This window comes from Electrophorus electricus, chromosome 8 (assembly GCF_041902795.1).
Source record: "Electrophorus electricus isolate QZ-2024a chromosome 8, ASM4190279v1, whole genome shotgun sequence".
Classification (NCBI taxonomy): Eukaryota; Metazoa; Chordata; class Actinopteri; order Gymnotiformes; family Gymnotidae; genus Electrophorus; species Electrophorus electricus.
The window spans coordinates 15,132,637-15,145,020 of record NC_137504.1 but is presented as its reverse complement, the minus strand read 5'-3'; the positions used below and the strand labels follow the sequence as shown (position 1 = coordinate 15,145,020).

The 12,384-nt window shown below is 39.8% G+C and overlaps 1 protein-coding gene across 2 annotated transcripts in view; it reads left to right on the top strand.

Annotated features, from left to right (window-relative positions):
• The window catches only part of dpysl3 (dihydropyrimidinase like 3), a 28,528-nt gene extending 16,458 nt beyond the window's left edge, over nt 1–12,070 (top strand). For both annotated transcript variants that reach the window (XM_027010998.3, XM_027010997.3), the window contains exons 8-14: nt 42–162; nt 1,297–1,453; nt 2,367–2,508; nt 3,538–3,708; nt 6,664–6,843; nt 8,517–8,673; nt 10,506–12,070. In XM_027010998.3, coding sequence (XP_026866799.2) covers nt 42–162; nt 1,297–1,453; nt 2,367–2,508; nt 3,538–3,708; nt 6,664–6,843; nt 8,517–8,673; nt 10,506–10,591 — 1,014 coding nt within the window. In that variant the 3' untranslated portion in view covers nt 10,592–12,070. The remainder of the gene's footprint in view (nt 1–41; nt 163–1,296; nt 1,454–2,366; nt 2,509–3,537; nt 3,709–6,663; nt 6,844–8,516; nt 8,674–10,505) is intronic.
• Nucleotides 12,071–12,384: the final 314 nt, after the last annotated feature.

Here is a 12,384-nt window from a genome sequence, read left to right as displayed (position 1 = left end):
TGTGCGTGTGTGTGTGTGTGTGTGTGTGCGCGTGTGTGTAGTTGGAAGCTGAAGCGGTGTTCCGGGCCGTTACCATTGCCAGCCAGACCAACTGTCCCCTCTATGTGACCCGTGTAATGAGCAAAAGCGCAGCTGACATCATTTCACAGGCCAGAAAAAAAGGTACCATAAACATCACCATGTAGGCATATTAGTATATAGCCACCGATGTTCCAAGTTTAGCCCTCTGTGATAGACATTATACATTTCTTTGAGGTGCATACTGATGCAAGGCCTTATCAGACTAGGGACACAAGCTTGTCTTTAATAATAGCAATCTGTCTAACAGTAGTGGCTGCCATGATTTCTAGAACTATATCTAGAGTGTAATGCACTGCATAATCAAAGTAAACTAAATGTTCATTACTTCTGCTTTAAGGAGCAAATAAAAATAGACTGATAAAGTGTTGCACTAAAGTCAAGGCAAGAACACTTGGCATAACTACTTGGATAAATACACAACATGCACCACTGCTGTTGTCAGCACTAAGCTGCGGTCCACCTCCAAAGCTCTAAAACATGCCCAAAGGCAGAGTGTTGCAAAACCAGGTCATATGCACAGTGACTGTGCATAAGGGTGTGTTAAAGTAGATGACAAACCACAAAAAAATCCTGCAGCAATGTGGATGTCTATATGTTTTTTAAAACTGCAACCCTGTGCTTTGCTTAAAGGTTGGAAAAACTACATTATATCCTAGCATGAAGCTATACATTTATTTAAGCTCTCCAGCTGTGATGAAGATTTACCAGGCAGTTATAGACGGAAAAGAGAAAGACCTTTTTCAGAGGAATCCATCAACAATGATGCGATGTATCATCCAGCTAGCTTCAGAAACCCATCTGCCATTCATGAGGGGTTTATGAGCTTAAGCTGATTCAGTCTGGATGGTAGAATGATATATATGCTCAAAGTAGAAGCAGTGGATGAGTGATTGATATAGTGACACCTTTTTCACCACCATATGTTGTACCCAAATCTCAGACTCAGACAAATTTGTCAGTGGAGACCTGATTTGCAAGCCAGACCATTAGCCTAACCAGCCGTGTGCTTCACCAGACACTGTAACTGCAGCTGAAAATCTGCTATCTTGATTAGCCTTCCACTAAGAGGTTCCTTGTGTGTTTACATTTGTGTGAAACTTTGTTACTCACCAGATACATTTGTTTGACAAAACACTCAGCATTGCATGCCAATGTCAATATTTTCTAAGCCAAGACAGCTAGACATGCTAATTTGCTTTTGGACTTCATTCACAGGTAATGTGGTGTTTGGTGAGCCAATCACAGCTAGCCTGGGTACAGACGGGACTCACTACTGGAGCAAGAATTGGGCCAAGGCTGCCTCTTATGTGACTTCCCCACCTCTCAGTCCAGACCCCACCACTCCGGACTACCTGAACACTCTATTGGCCAGGTGAAAGGAATCAGCCAAGTACATGAAACTAAATTTCACATGAGTCGCAAAATGTAAAGTAGCCAGCAACTTGCAAGAAACTCAGCTGCAAAAGTTGCATCCATCTCAACATGTTTCATGAAGCAACCAATCAAAACACTAATATTGCATCACATGATTATGTCGAATGACATTATTTCAAACAAATGATTTTACCAGATATAAATACAATCATTTTGATTGACTTTAAGCAAGTTTGCTAGGTTTTCACCATGTTATATGTGCATGTCATTAGTTATGTCAAGACATATCCACTGTAAGAACATCATTATGTAATGTGTGCTATCCAGAATTCAAACAGAAAAGTCAAGTTAGATGTAATTAAAAAGGGACTGAGAAATAAACCTTCAGCTCTTGATTTTGTCTGTTCTCTAGATGAGCCTTTTAATCAAAGCATAGCAGTCTGACTTTTTGCCAAGTCTCCAATAGAGCATAGATCACAGCTACAAGAGAAAATACCGCTGCTACCTTATGTGCAGCTGCACAGGGGCAAGATCATTGCCAGTGTGGGTATAGGAGAAATGCACTGCTTCTCATACTGAATGTACTTGGAAAGTCCCATGGTTAAAGCCAAAAATAATACAGAGGCTTGGATGTACAGTGGCTTTTAAAGTGGTTTTCCTGTGTTTCAGGAAGGCCACTGTCATAGCTACAATAGTGGTCAATTATATCCTTAGTTTTTAACCCATTCCCTGCCAGCAATGCTCAAATTCCAGCCTAGCTCATAGGAATGCTGAGAATTTGGGAGAGAACATATGCCTTATATAGCATGACGATGGAATACTGCAGTGCTGAATGTCACCAAGAGTCTAGTTTGAGCATAGTTTTGATCTCAGGGTGTTAAAAAAATATCTGCTCTGTCGCCTCTGCCCAGTGGTGATCTGAATGTGACCGGCAGTGCCCATTGCACATTCAGCGTGGCTCAGAAGGCCATTGGGAAGGATGATTTCACCCAGATCCCTGAAGGAGTGAATGGAGTAGAGGAGAGAATGTCTCTCATCTGGGACAAAGCTGTGGTGAGGCCCTTATGCGGATTTTTAACTACAACTATCACTCTTCTGTTCTGTTAATACTAACACCACTTTGTGACTAGTTTTGCTCCAGCTCTATCTGTTTGTTTGTTCATTTATTTAACAAAACATTGCGGTAACGGGAATGTGTGAGCCATATTCATCTTGAAAGGGGATTTGTATGGGTGTCTCTTTTTTTACGTTTTCTTGGAAGCCCTGTGCTCTGTGCTTTTTCTAATCCCAACTCTGTGCTTTTTTTTCACACAGTTGGAATTATGTCATCTGGTTAGATGCACATTGTGTGTGAGGGGAGTGGTTGTGTGAGAGAGAGAGAATGAGAGTTTGAAGCCTTTTGCAGCTAGAGTGTCACGGAACGCTCGCCTCCCGCGAGTCACATGGTTTGGCCCGCCACGTGCAGTGGGAGGATCTTTGTTTGTGGCCACGCCTGCACATACCTGTATCTCGTTTTGTCTATGTGTATTTAAACCTGCATCAGTGTGTGCAGTGTCCTTGGTCACTGGTGATGTTAGCGTTGTCGTTGTACGTTCCACTCGTCATTGTTACATGTATTCATGTTTATCGTTTTTGTTCCGTGTTAAAGGTTTCGTGTTCATGTTCATTTCTTGTGTTATATGTGAGTGCCATTGTCTTTATGGAAACAATAAATGTTCGTCTACGTCGCTGGAGCCTGTGCGTCCTGCCCCTCACCCTTTGGCACTCGGGCCACACACGTTACACAGAGCATATGCTTTCGAAATAATACCACTAGAGTAGAAACCCTTACATTAATGGACAGTTATAAATTGCTAGTGAGAAACAGTGAAAAGATAGTAGTTTAGCAGTTATTGTTTAATTGTATGTTAATGGTTTTTTTTTTTGGTTTTTTTTTATGAGTCACTGTTCTCTAGGAATAATTTGCAACTGCAGTACAGAAGTGCATGAAACATTACAATTTTCAACATACTTGATTTTGTATGTTCAGTTTTGTTGATGATGGAAAAATTTTTTCTTTTCAAATTTTCTTTTCTTCCTCAGGTTACCGGTAAAATGGATGAGAACATGTTTGTGGCTGTGACGAGCACCAACGCAGCTAAGATCCTGAACCTATACCCACGCAAGGGCCGGATAGCCATTGGCTCTGACAGTGACCTGGTCATCTGGGATCCAGATGTAGTCAGAACCATCACAGCGAAAACACACAACTCTGTAAGACAACAGGATGCCTACAAGATATATTGCAATTTTCTGTGCCAATTGCCTTTGGAAGAGACAGGAAAGACCAGACATAGCCAGAAGAAACAGTGAGCATTCTAGCAAGAGAGTGAGAGAAGTAGTGAAGCAGACCTGGCATGCTTCCACTGACCTCTGGTTCCTCTGGGCGGAGATGGAGGTCTCCGTGGAGGGTTGGTATTAAAGTGTGTGATGGATACACTTCATCCTCATAAAGAGCACTCCTGACTGCTTGCAATGGCAGAGAAATGGAGGTATCCAATAAAAAAACCTGCACTCCAGTCTTACTTTGTCAGGCCAGTTGGATTTCTTTCCCTCATCATGATGTCTTATGAGGATTTTATTGAGCACCTGCAGTTATGTTGTATTTTAAAAGTGATAGCGATCAGTTTGAACTGTGCACTGAAAGTTGGTCAAAGAAAAAAGAGATTTGTGGCAGGGGATGAAATTTTAGAAGAATATCTGCCAGCTCTATCACACATGTTAAATAGTACCAGTGGAATTGAGAAGGGCAAAGGAATCTCCATTGGATTTGTCACACATGGGAATGGAGGGACAGACAATGCTCTCTTTTAAAAGATATAAACAAGAATTTTCTGAACCTTCACACTGCTTGTGTAGTTACACATGAGGACTTGGCTATGACATCATCCTTGGCAGGGTTTGCTTTTTTTTGTCATCTCCTGTTGTCTCCATACAAGAGTGTCGTGAGCAAAATACTTCACAGACAATAACAGGACATAGGCGCTTTCGAATTTCCATGGCCTTTTCATGGTGAAAAATGTAGAAGTAGTGGAAAGAGGATTGGAGAGAGAGAGCTGGACAGGGAAAAACTTGAGCAGAATTGTAAGAGGGATAAAGTGGATTAAAAAAAAACTTACTTGAAAGATCAACTTGTTTATGTCAGCATTTGTACATGTGAGAAGGAGAGAGATGGAACAGCAACAGAGAAAAAGAAAAAAGAGAAAGATAAAGAACAGGGAGGGTGAGAGATGGTGGAATGTTTTTACCGTCCCTGGATCTGGCTGGGTAATGTCAGCTGCTGGGATTTCTATGTCCAGAGAACAACTGTGAGAAACAGGATAGATGGATGGTGTGGAACAGATTAATAAAGGCGGGAAGGGTGTCCAGGATAAGTGCTGTCGCTCTGTTTTCTTCTCTCTTTTCTCCTCACATGCTGTTAATTAGAGCGCAGCCATGGTCTCATTCCCAAGCCACTCACTTCTTTCCTCTCTGTTTCTTTCCTCCATTTTCTCTTTGACCTCAAAAAAAAAAAGTTCAGAGCCAAGATCTACTTAATGCAGAAAAAATAAACACCAAGCATTTTATGAGTACATTAATAAAGAAGAATTAGACTGCTGTTTGTCTTCAGAGCAACTTTAGTTCTTTTTTTTGCTGTATGTACAGAGGATATTCCAACAGATCCATGTGCGAAATTGCTCAAGAGTAACTGATACACTCTCATGTTGCTCCACAAAGTTGTAGTAGAACATCCATGTAATTAAAGACAGTTCATACTACAATGTTGTGCTTATTACACTTGTATCAGCTTAGTGGCAAATCTATCATGAATATTTAGTTTTAAATTTACAGTTTGCTGTTTTGGTACCTAGCACACTTTGATATGGGAGCCCAAAAATTTACTTTAAGAATCAGTAGTATTGTTTTTAAATGTGGAATATTCACTATTGGCAAATTTTATATTGTGTTTAAATTATTTTTTAGCCCACTTTTAAGTTATATGGTCTTCAAAATATGACCCCCTTTTTGCATTGTGCCCAATATATGCATACAGCATATCTTAAAAGTCCCCAAAATTCAATTTACCAGAATTTGGCTGGAGATTGAGGGGAAATTGCACTACTTAATTTCAGCTATGACCATATTTGTTCCAGGACCTCAAAGTTGGTGAGATCTTTTGTTACAATTTGCAGCACATATGTTGCAATAGTGTGTACTTCAAGAATACAGTTAGTGTTAGATGAATTTGTTGTGCATGTCCTGTTGGGTTACCCCCTAATGTATCTGACATGTGTTGCAGAGAGTATGTATGTGCATGTGAATGTTTCACAGCATCTGTTCATCATTTGTGTCAGGTGTAAATTCCACAGATGAGGTCAGTCCCAAAGGAGCAATGGAAAATACTGCGAACTCGTGTTTCTGAAGAGGCTGACTTTGTTCAAAAGTGTCTTGCTGCCAGTGTAGACCACTGTAAGCTTCATGACATACTGCTCTGGCTGGAGTTCTGGGAGGTTTCTCCTTCAGACTACATGGTGTGGAATATAGGAGTCACTGAGAAAAGGAGGGGTGTAAGAATTAGACATATCATGAGCCTAGTGGTGAATGGGGAATACATTAGTTAGGAGGGAAGACTTTCAGCATGGTCTTTCTGCCAAACATCAGACATTTATCACACATTACCTACAGAACAACTTATATATTTTACATTATGATGCTCTGTGAGGCCCCTGGGAATCAAACTCATGACCTTAGCAGAGCTAGCACCTTGCCTTACCTGCTCTATTAGCTATTGCATCCCTCCAGTTTGTAGTAATATAGTGATGACATAGCCTGGTTAGCCTTTTCAGCTGCTTTGCTAAAGTCATGCTAAACTTAAAAGAAGAGGAAGGGTGTGGCCAGGAAAGGGCTGTAAGTGTCAATGAACGTAGAAGTGTAGGCATGCTCCTGTTCCTTTATTTTACCATCTAATCACTTTTTTGTGCTTGATTTCCACAAAAAGCAATTAACCATTCAATGTCAGAAAAAAAACAGATGGTCTTGAGCTTTGGGTGACCTTACATTTACAAATGCATTGACTCACTGACACAATGCGAAGTACATAAGCTCAGGGTGGACTGGCACTCATTGCCCTTGTAGGCCTCCTTACCACATTTTACTGATTGGATTTGTCTTTTTTCCCCACCTCCCCAGGCTGCGGAGTATAATGTGTTTGAGGGCATGGAGCTCCGTGGTGCCCCCACGTTGGTCGTTTGCCAGGGCAAGATCATCCTGGAGGATGGAAAGCTGCAAGCCACCTCTGGCTCTGGCCGCTTTATCCCTTGCTCACCTTTCCCGGATTTCGCATACAAGCGTGTCAAAGCCAGGAAACAGGTATGCCCACACCAGTGGCCACAGACCCAAGCACGCAAAATAGGAGGGATTCGTTTGTTCTTCTCTGTGATGACAGAGGTTCTTCCTTTGATTCGATCCCTCAGCACAGGTTGCTAGGGTCATCTAGGAAACCAGACTGGGGCAGGTTTTTATCATCGGTGTCATTGTGTATTCAGCAGCTTTGTATCACAGTAAATTGACAAAGCTACATTGTGGTTTTAACTGGGACTGGTTTGTCATTAATTCCTGTGTGGTAGGCCCATTTTGGTGCTAGTGCCTTGGCTGGCTCACAGGGTTCCAAGTTGTGTGTCCATGTAGACACAACATTACGGCCAGGTTAGGGGCTGCTAATGGAACTCAGTTAAATGATCAAGTATTCCTGGTACGGAAACTGCAGCTACAGTTGGAACCGTTTTTCAGTTAGTTCTTTGACGTTTTATAACAGATGTATTTTTTTTATTGTACGGATTGAAAAGATAAAGTAGCATTCATTAATCCAGCTTGGACATTAAAAAAAGGCTGAAGCTTCAAAGAAAAGGGCTATGTCTTTGGCAGTAATGTAGCCTCAAAAAGGACAGTGGTACCAAGCAGTTGCCTTCACAGCTCTGTTTTGTAATTGGATTTTTACCAAGCCTGCTGCCCACACTTACACCATCTTTCTTCGAGATATAGTCAGCTGCAGTAATTAAAACCAGTGGCCGTAATGCTAGAAGTTCCACTGCTGTCAGTTTAACTCACTGCTCCTCTGCGAGACACAACGGACCTCTGTATGACCACAGTATTATTTCCCAGCTATGAGAGAAGAGCGTTAAGGCAGCTCCTTTATGTACATAATGGATGCCCTGTTCTCACTTTTCAGAAGTGGAAGATAAACTGATCAGATAGTACAAAGGGTAACTAAACAATAGGAACAATTTCTTAACTGGTGACGCTGTTGTAAGAGTGTGACAAAGCACTTTTGTAAGTCCCCATGGATAAGAGCGTCTGCTAAATGCCATAAATGTAAATGTAAATGTAAACCTTACTGGGGCTGCAGTAGCAGTATCGTGTTTTAGTCATTTAGTGAATATACAGTTTGTGTTAGCACATGGTTCAGTGTCTTTCTGTTACTTGCCTTGATTTCAGCCACCATGTGTTCCACAAAGTTATTTTCATTCATGCTGTAACAGTATGTTTCAAGTGCATAGTACATAAATAATGGACAATAATCCAATACTTGAATCAAAGTCTCAGGTCTTTATTTTTTTATTCATTTGATGCCTTATGGTTTTTGGCTTATTTGAAAAAAGATACACTCAGGCCTTGACTATGAGGCAGTACAGATGTGGTGATCGTGGTAACAAATCTGTACCGTTAGTAATTCAGCAAGTTCCTAACTCTGCAGCTTCCTGTCTCACTGAAGCAGAGAGAAAAGCTTCCTGTCTGATTAAGAGTAATGGTAGTGTTATTGTGTGACTGCCATGTTTGTCCTTCAAAGAATTTTCTTTCTGCTTTGCTTAATTTGCAGGCCATCAGAACTTGTTTTAGCAGCAATATGCTGAGCTTTTTTCAGCAATATGAGAACTGCTTTTAAATAACAGTTTTGGGGGAAACTACTGTAGCCCTTTGCTACAGCAGCTACAAATGCTGAAATTTCATTTTGTCCTCTTCCACTCCTTGGCCCTCTTCGGTAGCTGGCTGTGTTAAGGGCAGTTCCCCGGGGCATGTACGATGGACCGGTATCAGATTTCACTCCCATGTCCAGGGGAGGTACTCCTTCTGCATCTGCCCGAACCTCTCCCACCAAGGCTCCGATCAGGAACCTCCATCAGTCAGGGTTCACCTTAGCAGGTAATCCTGATCTTTTCTGTCTCTCTTCAAATCCTAACTATCAAACACACCATATAAAACACATATGCACTTCATGTGACAAATAAATTATATATGCTACATTCCAAATATACATCAATTACTAGGTCTTGATCATGATTTGTGATCAAGATTTGAATACATTTTGTTGTAAAATAAATTGTGATGTTATATAATTGTGATTACACACAGAGCCACACACAGACATTTCAGTTTTATTTCAACTACTGTAAAGTTCTCTTAAGATGTATTCCTTTTATCTTTTTTAATTATATGTCAATTAAATTTATTCCTTTAAGATAAAATTGTTTACCTCATTCCTCTCTATGTTCTTTATTTTAGGTTCACCACTTTGAATTACTTTTGTGTATGAAATGCGCTATTTAAATAAACTTGTCTTGCCACGTGTAGCATTCTAGCATATAGTTCACGTTTAGTATGAACTCTTGTAGTGTACTCTCCTATGACCAGTTTTGTATTTTAAGGATTTCTATATTAGCCTATTGTGTTTATAGCCTAACAAGTTCCATATAAAGAAACTGCAGTGTCAATTTATTTCATTAAAACCCTGCTACTTTAGGACATTTTGGGAATAATCACCTTGAATCATATTGAGAAACATTGTCAGTCCTATTCGACAATTCCTACTTGCAGTCTTCTGCGCCTAGACCTGGGTATAATTAGACCAAGTCCTACTTTATAAAGAGTAATCAGAATTTCTTATGTAGTGCCCTAATGCATGTGGCTGTGCTGAGCTGTACATGGGAACAAAGACCCTTATACTGCGCATCTGCAGCCTGTTAAAAACTAATGTAACTTGTCAGGGTGAATGGATATAAACAGCATTTTATGAGAATGGTTTATGCGTGATGCACTTATAGTGGATAGTGATCTAGATTGGAAAATATTCCTCCACCCCCCTGTCGTCCCTTAAGTAGAGAGGATAGAGAGCTGATTTCCCATCACCAAGGCTAGTGAAGGCTCATGTACTGTTTATATTACATCACCGTGCGAGCTTTGCTTAAATCTGGCTTCACTGCAACAGGCTGAGAACTGAAGTGAGGGCATGCACAGTAAAGGGTCATGACCCTTATCTTACAGGACAGGCTTGCGGTTATTTTCATCACCATTCCCTCCACATATGCTAACAGACCATCACTATTAGACAAACACTGTCCAACAGGCAATGAGGTGTCTGTGGAAGACGCTACCAGTTAAGCATTTCCAAAAATATGCACCTACGGAGAGCATAAATGCCACATTTTTAGTGGTTAGATGCAATGTAAAACATCTTAAAATCCACCCTTGAAGTAAGGGCAATGGGAAAAGTGATTCAAAAAGGGTGCATGTTTGAAAATGTCACTTTCTTATAAGTTTAACTTGGGGGGGATAACAAAAAAAGTCACATCTTTTAAATGCTCTTAAACTGAATCACAAGAAATGTGGTTAACTCTTGTTGTTCATAAATCCTAGTGCCTATTAAAATTATGTTTTTTATTATTATTCTTGGATGAATTCCTGAATTTTCCCCATGTGTATTAATAAAGGAATCTTATCATGAAAGTTTTAACCCAGAGAGTTACAACAAATAGCTAGGATCACTGCTAAATTGTGATGGATGCAGTATTTATCTTTTAACTAGGCAGTCATTTTTTTCTACATATATGTTGAATAGATAAGCAGATGTTTTTATTTATTCAACAGGTACTGTTCAAGGCAGTCTTTGTGAAACTCTGTGCCACTGCACTATAGCACATGTTAATGATCCTTCACTTTCTGCCCATTCCTTCTCTCCTTTGTCTCACCCTGCATAGGTCCCGAAGAAGCCCCCATCAGGCCAGCTGGAAGGCGTATTGTGGTGCCCCCTGGTGGCCGCTCTAACATTACATCCCTCAGTTAAAATGGATGGATATGATAATTGCTTGGGGCAGGAAGAGGTCATTAGTTGATGAAAAAAAAGAGAAGATAAGCAAAACATGGAATCCTCATGCCTTACCTTTCAAATGCATTACCTGCTTTAAGCTTTAAAGAGCTCCGTATTCCTTCTCTCAGGAAAGGCTAAATTAGCATTTTAGAAAACAGAGACTGGTTCAGGGTCACAGAAATTTCGAGTAGTCACAGCATGGTTTATACTGATGACATTTGACAAACCAAAATGCAAATTAGGATAAATTAGGAAAAGGGGCATTAATACAATTCAAACACTTAGCTTCCCTATTTTCAAAACCAAGTTTGCCCACAAAAACATTAGGAATTGCTTGGAATCTTTTTTTTCCTGGAGAGGGACTGCTGCCTTGCTCAGTGAGGTGCTCATCTTTTTGTTTCCAACATGTTAGACATTAGTGGCTTCAGACATTCAATGCTAGTCTGCAGTTTTATTTTGTGCTACCATCAGCAGTGCAAGACCTCCAATGTGATCAAAGCTTTGTGAATGAGGCTGGTATGTTTGTATGTTTGTTTGTTTGTTTTTATTGGTCACTTGACCAGCAGCAGATAAATGTGTGAATCCTTATAGAAAGGCATCATAAAATAGCAGGTTAATCCTGAGTGTGACTTTTTCCAATTGTTGACTATGACCAGGCATTGGTTTAAAAAAACCCCATTCCTATCTGCTTGTCAGGCTTATTTCTTTTTCTGACTGTTCTCAGTGGAGTTACTGAAGCAAAACAGAAAGTCCATGGGAAATCAAGGACCATTAAAATTAACAAAAGTATGTAAATGTTAGCAACTAAGGCTTTAAAATCTGAACAAGAGTTCTGAGAAAACAAATGATAAAACCATGTTATTGCTGAAAACCTGCAGAGAAAAGATAATCTTCATTTTCTTTGGAGTTTTCCTTGAATGTTATTTTTGACAGTTGATTTTATTTCTGTTGAGGTAGCTGACTTACATATAACAGAGTGCTAAACTTTGCATAGTGCAAAACAGGCAAGCAATTCTCCCCAGTTATTATATTGTAAATTGGTTACTTTCTTAGCTGCAACAAGTAACTTCTGGGGGATTTTCTCCGTTTTGTTTGTTGTTCGTAGTAGTAGTAACGCATACCTACCACAGGAGGGAGTGTCAACCGGAAGGGTTTAAGGGCTCTGCAAAGAATTAGTCACACTGGAATAAGTCAGCGTTGTGAGTCAGTTCACTTACCTTTAGTTTATATTCAGTACTGAGGCTTACTGCATTGCTCACCTGTTCAGAGTTCACAGAGTTGTCTTGTTTGTACAACTAGCTACATTAGTGTGGAGTGTTTTAAGGAAAGAATAGAGCAGTCCAAGTAGTTATTGTATTTATGTTAGTTTGATTGTCTTTGTTTAAATTTTTATGTTACTTTTCTACTGTTGAATCAAAAAAATAAAATAAAGATAAAAAAGGAGGCAGGTCTAAATCAGTGATGTGCCAATTTTGTTCCTGAATATATACAAGTTAGAACAGTTGTTTAGCTTTTTTTTAAAGAACATTCCATTTTGATGTACATTAATCAGTCATGACTATTTACTACTGAATACGTACAATGCTGTTTACTTACAACTGCATCTTTCATACACGAGTTTTGAAACACTCATCATGCTCCTTTTCTTCTGATCATTACCACAATATTCTGGAATATTTTTTGGAAATGTCACATGGGTCTACATGGCTCCTACTATTCCCATTACTAAATGAAGACCATAAATGGTAATAAATGTGTTATTCAAATGA